Source organism: Stomoxys calcitrans, chromosome 5 (genome assembly GCF_963082655.1).
Source record: "Stomoxys calcitrans chromosome 5, idStoCalc2.1, whole genome shotgun sequence".
NCBI classification, from domain to species: domain Eukaryota; kingdom Metazoa; phylum Arthropoda; class Insecta; order Diptera; family Muscidae; genus Stomoxys; species Stomoxys calcitrans.
In genome coordinates this window covers 104,761,039-104,779,640 of record NC_081556.1, presented here as the reverse complement: position 1 = coordinate 104,779,640, position 18,602 = coordinate 104,761,039, and the positions used below count along the sequence as shown (strand labels likewise).

Below are 18,602 nucleotides of genomic sequence, written 5' to 3'. Positions count from 1 at the left end.
TATCCGATTTCGTCGAAATTTGGGACAGTGAGTTGTGTTAGGCCCCTCGACATTTTTCTGCAATTTGGCCCAAATCGGTCCACATTGGAATATAGCTGCCATATAGACCGGTCTCTCGATTTAAAGTTTTGGGCCCATAGAAGCCGCATGTATTGTCCGATTTCGTCGAAATTTGGGACAGTGAGTTGTGTTGGGGCCCTTGACATTTTCGCAATTTGACCCAAATCGGTTCCGATTTGAATATAGCTGCCATATAGACCGATCTCTTTATTTAAAGGTTTAGGGCCGGTTTGGGCCGCCGAAATTTGGGACACTGAGTTGTGTTAGGCCCTTCGACATCCCTTTTCAATTTGGCCCATATCTGTTCAGATTTGAATATAGCTGCCATAAGGACCGATCTCTCGATTTAAAGTTTTGGGCCTATAAAAGGCACATTTATAATCCGATTTCTCTGAAATTTGTCACAGTGACTAATGCTAGGCTTTTTGACATCCGCGTCGTATATGGTTCAGATCGCTTTACATTTCAATAAAGCTACCAAAATGACCATTATTTTGTTCTTCAAAATTGAACATTGACTTGTACTTATTAGACTACTCAATGTCCGTGCCGAGTTTGGTCCAAATCGAACAATATTTCGGTATTACTGCTATGGGGGCATAAATTATGAATTTTTCACCGAATTATTACGAAAGGGGGTTTACATATATAGCCGAGGTTGTGGGTATCCAAAGTTCGATCCGGCAGAAGTTAACGCATTTTTACTTGTTTTATTCAAATTCATTCAACGGTATTAATTCGGCCATATCTATTCACATCCAAACTTGAAGTTTTTTTCAAATGTTCATACCGAAAAAATACTTTTTTACCATTTTTACAGCATCGCATGTCCATTTAGCACAAAATTTTCTGTATCTTAGATATTCTCTTTATTAACTTTTATATAAAAGTAATTAAATATCGACAAAAACATATATGCCATTACCCATTTAAATGTAATAGGAGTCGAGAAAATGAGGCATATCTTAAGGCATCCACTCACTGAGCATACTAATGACAATATTAAGGAGTTTTGTGATGCATATGCATATGTAAAAGACATTTATTAGATAATGGAAAACAAATGCCTCAATAAGAGCTTTAAGTATTTATAAGGTATCTTTTACATACATAATCGTATTGCACATAATCGTATTTTAAAGCAACAGGGCGTTTTTATTGTTTTGTGGTCATAAGAAAAACTTTTCTCTTCAATAAAGTTCACATTTGCAAAGTTTTGCAAGAAAGCTGTCAATGACAAAACAAAACAATTGTTATTTCCATTAAAATTTAATTTGACAACAATAAATGGAGGCGACTCCATAAAAACGTGGGTGAGCGTGCGAGCGTACTTATTGCGTGATGGCACGAAAGTAAGGCATACCTTTGGGCGTCTTATGGTCGAAAGTAACATGCCAATCATTTTGGTCAACCAACACGTTTTAGTGATTTATTAAAAGGTCTTGTGGATTTAAATGGCTAAATAATAATTCCTAAGCTAAATTCATATTTAAACAACAACAAAGAGAATGTTTTCCTTATTTCTGCCACTATAACACCATGCCACACCACACCACAACATCGAGGCAATCACCATTTGTTTGTACATGACTGGCCATATTTTATTTTTTATCCCCTTATACTCTCTTATCGGGGGAAAAGAATTGTGGGTGTTCTTCTTATTTTTTTTTTTTAACTTTAGTTAACAACCATCCATGACACTCAACCTCCGTGTCAAATGTGGTGTTACCTTTAATGTTTTTCACTGTCGTTTCTTTTCCCCCCCTTTTGCTTTTCTTTAGTCTTTCCACATTTTTTTTTTAATTTTCTTAATGGAACACAAATAAATAAGAGGTCGTAAATAAAATGCATAGTTTATTCTTAGCACGACAATTGTTGTTTAGTTAAAAGTCCTAACAGGCGGTTGGTGGGGTATGGTCAAACACTTAAGCAATGGATATGGTATTGTTTTCAATGTTTTGTGTTGACCCAGGGCAAGTTTATTCGTTTAAATTATTGAATGCCATAAATAAGCTCAACGTTGTTATATTGGGATATGGTTGTGAAGGCGACGAGTTATGTTCAACCAAGCGTCCAAAATAGTTATTTTTGAGTTAATTGAACTAAGTGATTGTTTTGAAGTAGTCGAACTAACAAAAACAAAAGCAAAAAATTAAAAAATTAAGAAAAACAAGTAGGGTAGGTTGAAAAGAGGGTGCGGATATATATCCCCCCATGCCACTATGGACATACACCTAAGCCTGTAATAGGCTTGTTGTGCGCTCAAAATACTAAAAAAGTAACCTAGAGAAAGAAAATCTAAGTTAGAAAATTAAAAACAAGTAAAAGCATGCTAAGTTCGGGCGGGCCGAATCTTATTACCCTCCACCATGGATTGCATTTGTCAAGTTCTTTATAGGCGAACAAAGGAAAACGGATAAGAATTGCTATGATATTGGACCTATATCAGCTTATGAACCTAATCTGTCCATATTTGGCAAGTATGTTAGAGGTCATAGAAACCGTCACTGTGCAAAATTTCAACCTAATAGGGCGCAATTCTTATCCAATCGATCGGAAGATCGATTTATATGGGAGCTATATCAGGGTATATACCGATTCAGACAATATTTGGCAAGTATGTAAAAGGTCATAGTAAAGGTCACTGTGCAAAAGTTTAGCCAAATCACATAAGAATTACGCCCTCTAAAGACTCAAGAAATATAATTTGAAGGTCGGCTTATATGGGAGCTATATCAGATTTTTGACCGTTTAACACGATATTTGGCACGGATATTGAAGGCCGTTAAAAACGTTAAGAATTACGCTCTCTAGAGGCCCAAGAAGTAAAATCGGGAGATGGGTTTATATGGGAGCTATATCAAGTTTTGGACCGATTCAGACCATGTTTGGCACGTGTGTAAAATCTCATTGTAAAATTAGCTGTACAAAATTTTAGCCATATCGCATAAGAATTACGCCCTATAGTGGCTCAAGAAGTATAATCTGAAGATCGGTGGATATGGGAGCTATATCAGGTTTTGAACAGTTTCAAACCATATTTGACTCGTATGTTGAAGGCCATAAAAACGTCATAGTACAAGATTTCAGCAAAATCGGATAAGAATTTCGCTCTCTAGAGGCCAGATTTGCAGAACTATCTCGTACCCCCCTTATAAGAATTTTTTCAGCATTTTCCCTCAGAGGTAGTATAACAAACTCTGCATAACAAACTGATTAAATATCATCTTCCTATCCGAGATTATAAAACACTTTTTCCATATTGCATACTTTTAATGTAAGTTAATAAGTTAAAAGAAATATCTAGCTTCTCCACCATTGTAACAAGGATGTTATTCTATTTCCATTAAGCCTCATAAAGATTTATTAAACATTTCCTTGGGTAATGGCAAATTTAAGCAGTATCCAATATCTAAGTTTATTTTTATAGTTACATTATAAAATCATCAAGGAGGTTTCGAAGGCTCATAAAGAAAAGCAATTGCTCTTAATAAGTTTGTAATGCTTATAGCTAGCTGTTATTCGATTAACAATTCGGCTATGAAAATGTGCAGCCTTAATCTTATGGTTTTTGAAGGTAATGGAGGTAATGTGAAAAAACATTGCCTACTTTTAGGTAATAATTTTTTGCCAGAGTCATTAATACATTATACAATGGTATGTTATAAAGATGGGACTTTTATTTTTATATATCATTTTTATATTACCTATGCTAGGGGTAGTCAAAAATTTGCCAAAATTTATTGCTAAAGCCTACTGGCCTAGAAACAATCAAATTCGTTGCTGGAATTTAATTTAAATTTTAAAACAATAATACCTACTATATTCTATGAATACTTCTACACCAGAATTCAGTTATGTTTCTCTGTTAAATTTTGCAAAAATTGTAGCCCAAATTAAGGCTAATAAAAATTTATGAAATATTTTCTTCGCCAAAATGAAATTGAAGCTATGCTCAATATCAGAAATTCTTTTTATTATTACATTAACAATTTTTAACACTCATTGATATTCCATTAGCATCGTAGAATTGGCAAAATGTGAAATAGCCCGACATAATGCAACAAGACCAAAAAAAAAATTATGTGGATTTTTAAGGTTATTGAAATTGCAAAGAAAAAATATTATTGCCTACTTTAAGGGGCAACGAAATTTCCGTTCTGTTATTTTTTCCTTTTCAGTTTGCAACAATGTGAGCCTATATATGAGCTAATAAAAATTTATACCCATTTATATTTAATGCAAAAATCCAAATGTAAGGCCTAGCATTATCGCGTTCAAAACAAATACTAGCTGATATTGAAATGCAAAAAGTTACTAATTACACTTCATAATATTTAAGAGTAAGGCTCAACACATTTGAAAAAGTTTGAAAGTTTTTTTTTTGGCCAAGAAAATGTCATTAGCATAACCTTAAAAGTTTCGAGGCCTTTATTTGTTTGTGGCCGCTTCATCATCATTCTCTTTCATACACACTCTTTCACTCTCTCATCTACTAACGATGATAGCTTCTTTCATTTGCCCAGCAACTTGTATTTGCCAGATATTGCCGACTTTTAGGCTTTTTGCGGTTTTCTTCTACTCTTTGCCGTTTTTGGTTTTTTTTTATTGCTGCTCATTTTTTCTTGTGGGCATATTCTTTTTAATAGACCTATATAAATTTTTAGGAATAAAAAATTAATGATTATCTAGAAGAAAAAGTAAAAGAAGAAAAAATGGCAGAGGAAGCAAACAACCAAACGGAAAACTTTGTCTGCTATACTCATTCATTTAATATCCTGTCAATCTCATTACCCAAACGCGCCATCATCAATACCCAGGCACAAACGCATGGTGAAACCTTAACACACACACACACACAGACATATAAGTAACATATGAATTTGTTAGTATTGCGTTTGAGGGGGTGTGTTTTCGTGCCCTTTCTAAAATTATATTAGTTACTGACACATGCCACCGTTTGTCTGTTTCGAAATATGTTCGAATGTACTTTGCTGTTTATGATTTTTAGCTCGTTAAGGCCCAGTTTTCATGCTATTTTAGAGTACACTTCAATACATATATACAACCATTTTTAGATAATTGTATGTGGACTATTTCACACAATTATATACACTTTTTGAGACGGAAGCATGTTTGAATTTCTGTATGTGGGCTTACAAAGTCTCATAATCTTCTAATGTCAAAATGATTTTCTAATATAGCCTAGATGTCCGTGGCATAGGCTCTGGAAATATTGAACTCAAATTTTACCTTTTTCCTTTACCAAAACGGTTAACCTAAAGTTTTGAAAAATGCTATATGATCTCCGAAAATAGTCCAGACTTGGGTTTTGGTTATCCAAAGCAAAGTATTACCCTGCTCTCTATGCTTATTTTTGAAAATGCCCTTTGTAGTCAACAAAGAGATGGTAGATGTTGATTTGTCCTTCTCGGATCTTTTCCAGGATTTGGAGCAGTGTGAATATCTGGTCCAGGGTGGATTTATGAGGTCTAAAGCAGCATTGATAGGGCATAATTGGGCCCTCATTGACTTTAGGTTTTAATCTTTCACACAGTACACTCGAGTGTATCTTGTATGCGATGGGGAGGAGACTTTTTCCTCTGTAGTTGGCGCATTCCGTCTTGTCTCCTTTCTTCTGTACGAGACATAGTATGATGAGGTTCCAATCATCTGGTATGCGTTCTTCTAGCCAGATTGCGCAGATAAGCTGATACATACGCCTTATCAGCGTGTCGCCTCCGGTCTTAAACAGTTCAGCGAGTAACCGGTCGGCTCCTGATGCGTTGTTGTTCTTAAGTCGGGTCACTGCTACTTGGACCTCATTCTGACTAGGAGGTAAACATTCTATACCATCGTCAGGGTAACCCGTCGGCTCCTGCTGCCTTGTTGTTCTTAAGTCGTGTCACTTCTACTTGGACCTCATTCTGACTAGGAGGTAAACTTCTATACCATCATCATTGAATGGTTCTGCGGTAGCCTCTTCGCCGCCAACGTCGGATACTAGCAGTTGGGTAAAATGTTCTTTCCATATCCTCAGCATGTTATCTGTGTCAGTTACCAGATTTCCTTCTTTGTCTTTGCAGGAGGATGTGCCTGCACCAAAGCCATTGGTTTGATATTTAATTCTTTAGTAGAATTTCATCATTCTGACTCCTGTACATCTCAATTCACTCAAACTCACGTCTTTCCATTTCCTTTTTCTTTCTTCGCAATAGATGTTTCTTCTCTCTTTTTCTTCCGATACCTTTCCTTCATCAGGCACGTTGCTACTGATTGCAGGGTTGCTCTAAATTCCGCATTCTTGGCTTCAGTAGCATCTCGACTCTCTTGGTCGTACCATGGGTTACTTGGGGAAGACTTGCGGTGCCCAAGTACGGATTTCGTCGCGTTTTCCATGGAGTGGGCAATAGTTTGCCTCTGCGCCATTATATCATCGGAACAAGGAGTGCTTTCATCAAGGGTCAGTCAAGTGGAGTATGCCGCTGCCATTTGTTGTGTTTGCAGCTTCTCATTGTCCAGCTTCCGTGCAGTGTCAGATCGTACTTTCCTCGCCATGTTCAAACGGGTGCGAATCTTTGCTGCAACAATGTAATGATCCGAATCTGTATTCGCTCCACGGATCGATCGTACATCCAACACGCTGGATGAATGCCTTCCATCTATCAACGTGATCACTTTGCTTCCTCGTGTTTTGATCGGGTGACAACCATGTGGCTTTGTGAATATTTTTATGTTGAAATCTGGTGCTACTAACTACCATGTTTTTTGACGCGGCGAAATCTATCAGCCTCAACCCAATACTGGACGTTATCTCGTGAAGGCTAAACTTTCTGACTGTGTCTTCCTTCCCTATCTTCGCATTAAAATCTCCCAGAAAGATTTTAATATCATGGGCGGGGCAGCGGCCATATTCTCTCTCTTGGCGCTCGTCTGCTTGGTCTGATTGTCTTTGTCTTCCAGTCCGGGGCATGGTCACAAATAAGGCTGATGTTGAAGACTTTGGCTTTTCTGTGCGGATTGTGGCTAGCCTCTCATCCACCGGAGTAAAGCTGGAGACAGGGTGTTTCAGTCTCCGACTAACCACAAATCCACAGCCAAATTCATGCCTCGTGTTATGGCAGCTATACGCTGAATTCCTCACCCTTTTTCTCTAGTAGGAGATATACAAGAGTATTATTATTCACCCGGTACACGATTAATCGTTTGCGGCTATAGAAGCACTATTGCAATTGAATAGATTTTGGTTTTACTACAAAGGGAAGGTCCTTTAACCGTAAACGAAGCTGCTAAAGGGTTAACAAGAAACAAAGTTAGTTACGTTCAATAATACCACGTTTGTGGCTAACGTTTGTGGCTAAAGCAAAACTTCGTGATAAAAGTATTTTGTTTGTCGTAAACATTTCCCAAACGTTTTATTTGTTTTGCGTGTATATATGTTGGTCCGACTTTAAGTAATATTTCAATAATGGAGTCATTTGTCAACCGATTGTCACGAAAATTGGCATACGATATATAAATCGCTTATGACAGTACACATTTTTGTTAAAGTTTATCAAAATTGGTTCAGATTTCTATTTAGCTTCCACATACCTATAACCGCCATATTTGTACATATATTTGCATACATATTTGCTCGAAATTTCATACGGATTGTTATATAAGCCATCGGAAAACCTCCCCCGAAATCCACTAAATTCGGTTCAGAATGAAATATAGTTCCCAATTTCCACTTATATGGCAGGGGTAAGGTGTTATACAGTCAGCTCTGCCCAACTTTGGCCTTTCCTTAATTGTTTGTTATGTGTGTGTTTTGTTCAGTGTTCGGTTTACATGTTTACTACTTTAATTGTCCGAAAAAATCTTTTTTTCCTTTAATTTGGTTTAAAAAATAAAATACAATCTTATGGAAGACTATCCAAAAAATATTCTGGTTTCAGGGCCTATTATAAGAATACCATTCTATTCTTATAATTGTAAACCATATCTATAAATGTAAAATAATATTTTTTATATGATTTACCCATTTGTGAACAACAATGCTTTCATCCATTTTACGCAAACATACATTCCTAGCATATATGTATTTGTATACATGTATATGTATGTGTTTTTGCGTACACATTCAAATATGGCTCTACATTCTTGTCTATTGTGTGTCAGCCTATAAATGAGATGTGAATTTTATGTGGCATTTCTGGTGCTGTTGTTGTTTTTTGTTACTTTTTATGTCAATATGTTTGCTTTTTTATTTTCTTTTTTATTGTTTAAACAAAAAATACAAACACATCCTTTTTGTCATTATTCAACACCAACAGCGTCAGTATCGGCATCAACAGCTTCATCATTATGATGTCTGTGATAATAATGATGAGGCTTAGCATTATAAATGTGTTGGTTAAAAATGTCGATTTTATTGACTCTATGTTTGTCAATATATATGTGTGTGTGTGTGTATATGTAAAGGATGAGACATAATGACTTTTGGACTTTGAAGTGGCTGTAAAAACAAATCTAATCAGTTTTATATTTGAAATATAAGGTTTTATAGATATTTTTTAGCGTTGTCTATGGCAAAAATCGTTTATATGCGTACAAGTTGAATACTTTTTAAAAAATGTTGCATACTTTAGGGGGCACAAATTTTATACATCACATTTTAAAGTGCCTTTGTAAATTTATTTCCACTGGTATTTATATGTTATATGAAGATAAACCTTTTGGTATATAAATTTAGAGTTTCACGAATACACATATCTTCTTTTCATTCCCTTATATACAATTTATTAATGCAAAGAATATTGCATACAATGAGGCTTTTGCTAATCATAAATCTAAGTTTATGGTCTAAGGACATTACAAATTATTTTTTGAATCATAAATAGTTTTAATTAAATTTTCTCATTTAAACTATTTTTATATCTTTCTGTTGTGGTATTACCGTTGAAGTTTAAAATATTTTTTTTTTCATACATTTTAATTATTGCCATTCCTTTTGGTCTTCTCTTACAGAAATCTCTTAAGCCCTCACCAGCCTCAACGTTATCATCTAGTCTATCACCCAGAGATGAAATCTACATTGATGATGAAGGTCTCGAAGGTTCAGGACGTGGTGGGGTAAGTTAACAATTCAAGTTTTTCCTTAAAAAAATAAAATTCTTTACTTTCATTTAAAGCCCATAAAAATGCCAATTAAAATGCATAGAATTGCAAATTTTTCTTTAAACAAACAATGCGGCAATTCTCTGCCATTTTTCATATTCACTCACTTTTGGGTAAAAAAAGCATTTGTTATCTGTTGTGTTCGGTAACACTTGGTCACATGTATTCATATTTCATAACTGCAATTTAAGCTGTCACATCATATACAACAAAAAATGTGCGTTATGCATGTTTATAGCATTCTGCTGTATTATGTTTTTTCATTGTTTATAAGGATGGGATGGTACTTACGGAATAAAATTAAAAAAAAAAAAATATTCTATAAAAATGGAAATAAAACTAAAAAAAATCTGCTATATGAAAATGAGATTGTTGCGCTTTGCTTGTTCCGAGTGGATTAAAAAAGGGCAGAACCGATTTTCGTGAAATTTTCATAGTTGGTAGACTTTGGTCCTTCTGATGAAAAAAGGGTAGGGTGGACCCTCCCCTGAAACTTAGTTTTTAAAAACGCCAGTTCTCGGAGCGACATTTTGTATACCGCCTTTTGGTCGCTTAAAAACAGAACTTTGATATACAACTTTGGAATAATTTAACCATGGGGGACGCCCTACCCAAAAAACCACCCAAAAGGGCATGTCTACCGATTGGTACAATATCGGCATCAAATGACCGGTAACTGGAAGTAGAAAATAAAACTTATATAAAAAGTTGCGGTCAAGACCCAGGGGCCGCCCAAACCCAAAAACCTCCCCACACGGATATCTAGACCGATCAGGACAACATAGGACTCAAAAAAAGGATATTTGAGACTATAAAACGAAATTTATATAGGTTGACTTCCAGAAGATCGCCCACCCCATAAGTTATGCCTCAAATGGACATTTATACCAAGCGGGACAATATGAAAGTTATTTGAGAAGTAAATACGAATAGAAATTATTTAAACATTTGGACCATACCATAGGAGGGCCGCAAACACTAAAAGATGAAGCGACGCACATCAGGCCAGGTATCAAACTATAAAAAAATGCTAATGAAATTTTCTTTACAAGTGGGGGTGGTTTTAATTATATAAGGAAGTATAGTTTTAGTACCCTTTAACACGAAATGGGTAGTTTTAGTAAAGGTAGGTTTAGAAAGGGTAGGTTTAGAAAGGGTAGGTTTAGAAAGGGTAGGTTTAGAAATTTTTTTCAAAGAAAAGGTTCGTTTAGTGCTCTTTTCCAATGGAAAAGGTAGTTTTATTATAATCAAGGGAAGGGGGTGGTTTAAGTACCCATTTCCAAGGTAAAGGGTAGCTTTAGTATCCTTTTCATAGGGAAAGGTTAACTTTAGTACAATTTTTTAAGGGAAAGGATAGTTTTAACGCCCTTTTCCAAGGAAAGAATAGTTTTACTACTTTTTTCCACGAGAATGGGTAGTTTATGTACCTGCTTTCACAGAAAAGGGTAATTTTAGTGCTTTTTCTCAAGAGAAAGGGTAGTTTTAGTACTCTTTTCCAAATAAAAGGGTAGTTTTAATACACTTTCCCAAGGGAAAGGGTAGTTTTAGTACTCTTTTCCAGGAGAAAGGGTCGTTTTAGTACTCTTTCACAAGGAAAATGGAAGATTTAGTACTTTTCCCAAGAGGAAATGTAGCTTTGGTACTCTTTCACAAGGGAAAGAGGAGATTTAGTTCACTTTCCCAAGGGAAAATGTAATTTTAGTACTCTTTCCCTAGGGAAAATTTAGTTTTAGTACTATTTCCCTAGGGAAAATGTAGTTTTAGTACTCTTTCCCAAAGGAAAGAGTAGTTTTAGTACTCTTTCACAGGTAAAGATGGTAGTTTTAGTACCTTCTTCCACCTTTTTAGTACCTTTTCCCCAGGGAAAAGGGAAGTTTTACTACTTTTTTCCAAATAAAAGGGTAGTTTTAGTACCTTCTTCCTCCTTTTTAGTACCTTTTCCCAAAGAAACGGGCAGTTTTAGTGCTATTTCCTAAGGGAAAGGTTAGCTTTAGTACACTTTCCCAAGGAAAAGGGTAGTTTGAGTAATCTATCCCAAGGGCAAGTGTAGTTTTAATACTCCCTGGGGAAATTGTAGTTTTAGTACCCTTTCTCAGGGGAAATGGTAGTTTTAGGACAATTTCACAAAAGAAAATGTAGTTCTATTACTCTTTTCCAATGGGAAGGTTAATTTTAGTACTCTTTTCCATGGGAAAATGTAGTTTTAGTACTCTTTCCCAAAGGAAAGGGTAGTTTTAGTACTCTAGCTATTGCTAGTTTTATTACTCTTTCCCAGGAGAAATGGTAGTTTTAGTACTCTAGCTAGTGCTAGTTTTAGTACTCTATCCCAGGGGAAATGGTATTTTTAGTACTCTTTCCCAGGAGAAAGTGTAGTTTTAGTACTTTTTAGTACTCCCAGGGAAAAATGGTAGTTTTAGTACCATTTTCCACCTTTTTAGTACCTTTTCCCCAAGGAAAAGGGAAGTTTTTCTACTTTTTCCCAAGAAAAAGCTTAGTTTATGGTGCAATTTCCGATGGAAAAGGTTAGTTTTAGTACTCTTTCCCAACGAAAATGGTAGTTTTTGTACTCTTTCTTAAGGAAAATGGAAGATTTAGTACTCTTCCCAAGGGAAAATGTAGCTTTGGTACTCTTTCACAAGGGAAAGGAGAGACTTAGTACACTTTCCCAAGGGAAAATGTAGTTTTAGTACTCTTTCCCTAGGGAAACTGTAGTTTTAGTACTCTTTTCCAAAGGAAAGTGTAGTTTTAGCACTCTTTCCCAGGTAAAAATGATAGTTTTAGTACATTCTTTCACCTTTTTAGTACCTTTTCCCCAAGGAAAAATGAAGTTTTACTACTTTTTTTCCAAATAAAGGGTAGTTTTAGTACCTTCTTCCTCCTTTTTAGAACCTTTCCCAAAGAAACGGACAGTTTTATTGCTATTTCCTAAAGGAAAGGTTAGCTTTAGTACTCTTTCTCAAAGGAAAGGACAGTTTTAGTAATTTTTCCAAGGGCAAAAGTAGTTTTAGTACTCTTTCCCAAGGGAAAGGGTGGTTATAGTACTATTTCCCAATGAAATGCTAGTTTTAGTACTCTTTCCCACGGGAATCGGTAATTTAAGTACTCTTTCCCAGGGGAAGTGGTAGTTTTAGGACTCTTTCACAAGGGAAAGTGTAGACTTAGTACTCTTTCACAATGGAAAATGTAGTTTTAGTACTCTTTCCCAAAGTTAAGAGTAATTTTAGTACTCTTTGCCAAAGAAAAGGGTGGTTTTAGTGCTCTTTCCCAAGGGAAAGGATAGTTTTAGTACTCTCTCCCAAGGGAAAGGGTAGTTTTAGTACCCTTTCGCTGGTGAAAGGGTAGTTATAGTATTTTTCCCCAAGGGAAATTGTAGTGTTAGAACTCTTTTCCAAGGGTAAAGAAAATTTTAATGCCCTTTTCCAAAAGGAGGAGTGGTTTTACTGCCTTTTTCCAAGGGAAAGGGTAGTTATACTACACTTTTCCAACTGAGAGGGTAGTTTTACTTCCCTTTTCCAAGATAATGTATAGTTTTACTACTATTTTCCTAGGAGAAGGTTAGTTTTACTTCTCTTTTCCAAGGAAAAGGGTAGTGTCTGTACCCCTTTTAAAGGGAAAGGGCTGTACCCTTTCCCAAGCATAGTACCATTTCCAAGGGAATTTTAAAAAAAAGTCTATTGATATTTTAACATAATCTGTTATCTGTAGAACAAAAATGCGAAAAAAATTCTTGTCTTACTCCGGAGTCTATCTCCTCTCCCTTCATTTTTTCTTTACATCCAATAATAATTATTATCGAACAGAAATATTGGCAAACGATAAGGATTTCTATCGTTTGGCAATTTTCCTGTTCGGTTATTAATACTTATCAATTTTTAAGTGCAACACGGTAAAAAAGTTGTTATTAGAAGACTTCTTTAGGTAGAGGCTTTTATTAATTTCCTTTAATGCTTAAGAAACTCGATTATAATTTTAGATTAATTAAGTATTTTATGGATGTTGACAAGTCACATTAAAAATAATCCACCAACATTGGCAAAAAGTTCCAAAAAAGCGCTAAAGCCCTCCATCAAATCCCCTCCTCCTTGTGATGTCTGCTAATGTCACCAACAAACCGCTTCAAGGGCTTTGGTTGACAGTCTTGCGTTATGCTCATCGCTGCGTCTAACGAAAAGCTATTGTTCCCACCCCACTCCCAATAAGTTGTCAGCGTTTTGATAGTATGTGGTGTTACGCTTGTATGTGTTTGAGAGCGTATTTCTTCTTTTGGAAGTTTCTTTGAACATTTCCATGGAAACTAAACTCCTGTGAATGAGGAATTTAGCCTTATTTGCCACTTGGTTAATTTGTTGCCTGAGAATTTGAACAAAGCTTTAGAGGAACAGGCAACAGCGAAACCAACAACTTCAAGTCCTATCTGAGGCAAAAGAATTTCTTATTGTGAGAAAGAGAAAAACTTTCTTAATAGCATTTTTCTCAGAAATTGAACACATTTTCGTTTTTTTTTTTTGCAAATAAGACATTTTTTCATACTTTGAACTCGCTTCATTGTGCCAAAGTCAGTCCTTATGGAGCGAACAAAAGAAAGACAGTTTATGCTGCACATTGATGTCACCAAAGTGCCAACGGATCTGGCGGTATACATGAAAGGAACTGAAGTAGAATTTGCGCGTGTATGTTACGCTCTAAGGAGTTTACGTCAATTAGGGTATTCCATTTAAATTGTGTGTCATACCCAAGTTAGAGGATTAGAAGATATGCCGTTTCGTTTTCTCTCTTTCAAGTAAAATTCATGAAAACATTGAAATTAAATTAATTCTATGTAATTTAATTTGCTATATTAAGAGACATTGAGCTATTGAGACTAAGAAATGTTGCCTACTTTTAGGATGAAATGCATGCCAATTTAATGACTTGTCCTGAAAAGGGTGTGAGTTTGGTATATGAAATGGATTTTTGTTTAGCTTAGTTAAGGTTGAAGGGCATACGACTAACACCTTGGTTGCTAGCCGATTTACAAATGGAACTAAGGTCCTTAGTGTTTGCCGGTCCTATTACGGTGGTTCTTCATCTCTGTCAGTGGAGATGAAGAACCTCTATGCCTACCACTGACAGAAGGAAAAATCTGTGTTACCACTTCAAGGTTTCTATTATAGTACCCCGGCACGGCATAACTATGAGCATCACACTGGCTGGAACTTTGAGCTCCAATCTGTATGGTGTTCTTCGTTATCACGAAAAGCTTAGCAGGACTCTTATCAATATTTCGAGGACATGCTTCCTTAACGACAATAAGTGTCGTTCTATTCTGCAAACCACTCTGGCAAAGTGCCTTGATCACCCTGCAACCCAGATAGTTACACCTTCTGCCATTCGCGATTATCGTAAGAATTGTCCACCATACCAAAAAGGTCGCACCAAGGAAGATGGCTACCATATCGGTTGCGATAGTGCCCAAAAATTCTGGTGACCCGGGACTCAGCGGAGCCTTAAAGTCTTCCCCATTGTTTGAAGAAACCCCTTCGATCTTCTAACCAACCTAGGCCACATATGGCCCTACGCCAGAGTTTTTAGCGCCGCTTATGTACCCACGCATATGGTGACATATCGATCGGGTAGCTACTCCTGCATCTAGTGCCTTCAGAATCATTGATTTGCTTTATAGTAGATGAAACTAGGGCGTGCACTTAGACACTTCGCCTCAAATTCGAATGTAAATAGTTTCATATTTTCATTTCAAGTAAATTTGGATGGGGCTAATGTGGGACTTGTCAGGTTGGTCACATACCCGTCTGGATGCTATTTGTTGGTGCAGCAGACCCTAGACTTTGGGTCCTAGTCATTCATTCTCAACTCTCAAACATCTTTAGTTTGAGTCCCATTTTGTTCCAGTCGCTCCATATATATCCTCACGAAGTGTATTCAGCAGGGAGCCTCAGAGAATTGAGTCCATATTTGGAACCCTGATTTCTGCTTAACGGCAAAATACCTTACCCAAAGTCCGCATGGTTCTAGTCGGACATGTTTCGGTTAGGAGGATTGAAGAATTCAGCGCCGCAAAACACTTGGATGGAATTTGAATGTCAGAACCTTACTCTACTCATAAATACCTATCATGCTTGTCCAGAAATATCCTCATCGGTCCACATTTTTGCTACTTCGAATTTTGGGAGTTCAATGGTGATACTTGAACCATCCATGATACTTGGTCACAGATATACAGTTCAGAATCGCACTTAAAGACTTTTAATTTGAGCACCCTAATATCCCAAACGGTCCATATCCATATTCCTCCTCATTTAAGATGGTGGGGTGGCCCACCTGACGTACATTTAGATCTCAGAATCGTATTCTTCCAAAGACCATTCATTTGAGTCCAAAATTATTTCGGGCGGTCAACATGCCCGTTAAATTTAGATGTCAGAATCGCACTCTATACTGAAAGATATTTAATTGGAGCTCCATAATGCCCCATAATGGGGTGGCCCCCTTATAGACATTAAGATAGATCACAGAATCGTTTTCTACTCCCAAAGGCCATTCATTTGAGTTCCATATTTCCATTGAGGGGATTCAAGGTTTCGGTATCGCCAAACACTAGAACGGAATTTGAATGTCAGAACCTTATTCTACTCATAAATACCAATAATTTGAGTCCAATAATATCCTCATCGGTCCACCTTTTGTGCTACTTCGGATCTTGAGGGTTCAATGGCCTCCCTGATACTTGGCCACATATTTAGATGTCAGAACCGTACTTTATACTTAAAGACTTTTAATTTGAGCACCTTAACATCCTAAACGGTCCATATCCATATTCCCCCTCATTTAAGGTGGTGGGGTGGCCTCCCCGACATACATTTAGATCTCAAAATCGTATTCTCCCAAAGACCATTCATTTGAGTTCCAAATTGTTGCAGTTGGTTGACATGCCCGTTAGAAAGGGTTTTTGGGTGGGGCGCTCCCCTCATTTACTTTACTCCGAATATGGATTACAGAATAAAAATCAACAATGCAATATTTTACCAAGATCTACAATTTTGAAGAAATTTTAGAAAAGTTGGTACAGGGTAACCCTTTTTTACCATATTTACAAAAATTTGCTTATTTCGAAAAAAATTGTGGCACTTAATTTTCATCAATATTCTATCAAGCTATTTCCTTCAAGACCCATTTTCCCACTTTTGTTCATTGCTTTTGCCTTCCCATGGGTGTTTGATGATAATTTTTTAGTTCATATCTCCCTTTTAATCCCAAATTAGCCTTGTTTTGTTAATTTTGAAAAAAAAAACTAAATCCTGGTATTAATTAAAAAAAATGTGTGTTTCCCTCATGGTATTCCCTAATCGAAATGTGTACGTTTGTGCAGTTTGTCGTCGTGCCAGGCATTCTTAATAAAATTACACTTCTCTATCTGCATTTAACAAGCCATGATGTTGAGCACATCATAAGAAGAAGAAGAACAAGAACTGGAAACGTAAAAAGGCAAAAAAAAAGAAAGTCGTTGGTGCAAAAACTATAAAAAAAGCCATGTTAATTTCCAGTTGAAACCACATTATTTCCCCCCAGAGTTGAAATTATATGTGCCACAGTGTAGTTGGTGGTTGTGGTGGTGACGGTGATGGTGGTGGTGGTGGTGTTGGGGCGAATGAAAGGTTGGGACTGCTTGGTTGGATGAATGTAAGACAGTTTCCGTTTCCTCACATCCTTGTGAATGCTCAATCCTATACGGAAAGACAAACACCAATGGACGCTCATGCACACACACACACACGCACACACACTTAGTCGCACACAATGATACTTGCAACTATTTCCCAGTTCATGTCTAGAAACCACAGAGGAATAGCATGTCTGTTGGAAACAAAAACAAACACCAAATATAAAATGGAAGAGAAAGAAGAGTAAAAACGTGCCAAGTTTGGCCGGGCCGAATCTTGGGTACCCGCCACCAAGGACTCTGCTAAAAATTTGCCTTTATTAACGCAGTTTGTATGTGAATTATTTTACAAAAACCAAATCGGGAATTGGTTGCGGCTGCTATGGTCTCAAGTAGTCATATCGAGAAATCGGTGTATAAGAGGCCTATATCAGTATATAGACTGGTTCGAATCATACTAGGCACGGACTCTGGAAGACATAGAATCAAATGGAGCCCTCTAGGAGCTCAAGAAGTCAAATCCGGGACTCGGTCTATATGGGGGCTATTTCAGTATATAGACCCATTCGGATCATGGATGTTGGAAGTCATTGCAGAAGTCTTTGTGCCAAAGAAGTCAAAGTCAGGGAAGTCAAAACAGAAGTCCTTGTGTCAATTTGCAGCCAAATCGGACGATAACGTAATGCTTCTAGGGGTTCAAGAAGCCAAATCCTGGTATCGATTGGTATGGGGGTTATATCAGTTTATGGACCGATTGGGATCATACTTGGCACTGATATTGGAAGTCAGAACCCAAGTCCTTTCAACCAAATCGGATGAAAATTGAGGTCTCTAGGGGCTCTAGCAGTCAAAACTAGGAATCCATGTTGGAAGTTTGAACAGAAGTCCTTCTGCCAAGTTTTAGCCAAATCAGATAAAAACTAAGGCACAAGAAGTCAAATCCGGTTTGTTTGGGGGCTATATCAGAATAAAAACCGATTCGAATCATACTCGGCACTGATGTTGAGAGTTAGAAGAGAAGTCCTTGTGCCAATTTTGAGTCAAATCGAAAGAAAACGTAAGGCTTCTAAAGGCTCAAGAAGTCAAATCTGGGTATCGGTTTGTGTGGGGCTATATCAGTTTAAGGACCAATTGGGATCATACTCGGCACTGAAATTCGTAGTCAGAACCCAATTCCATGCGCCAAATTTCAGCCAAATCGAATGAAAACTTAAGCTTTTAGGAGTTTGAGAAGTCAAAACTGGGGATTGGTTTGTATGGGTGTTGTATCAGTTCATAGACCAATTTGGATCATACGTGGCACTGATGTTGCAGAAGTCTTTGTGCCAAATCGGCTTTTAGGGGCTCAAGATGTTAAATCCGGGGATCGGTTTGTGTGGGAGCTATATCGGCTCATTGATGGATTAGGTTACAACTTGTCACCGATATTGAAAGTCAGAACCCAAGTCCTAGTGCCAAATTTCAGCCAAATCGGATGAAAATTGAGGTCTCTAAGGGCTGACAAAAGCAGTAAAAACTGGGGAGCGTTTTATATGGGGGCTATATCCAAGTCTGAACCGACATAGAGCATTTGTAATACCCAACGATCTACATCGATAAGAAGTAATCTTTGCGAAATTTCAAGCGGATATACTTATTCTTTCGAAAGCTATAGTGATTTTGACAAATCGAAGGACGGACAGACGGATGGTCGGGCCAACGGACATGGCTAAATCGCCTCAAT

General features: G+C 36.9%; 1 protein-coding gene across 1 annotated transcript in view; it reads left to right on the top strand.

The window, feature by feature from the left end:
• LOC106083483 (syndecan) overlaps nt 1-18,602 on the top strand; it is a 170,401-nt gene that overhangs the window by 9,181 nt on the left and 142,618 nt on the right. Inside the window, exons 2-3 of the mRNA XM_059369895.1 lie at nt 3,572-3,717; nt 9,073-9,177. Coding sequence (XP_059225878.1) covers nt 3,572-3,717; nt 9,073-9,177 — 251 coding nt within the window. The remainder of the gene's footprint in view (nt 1-3,571; nt 3,718-9,072; nt 9,178-18,602) is intronic.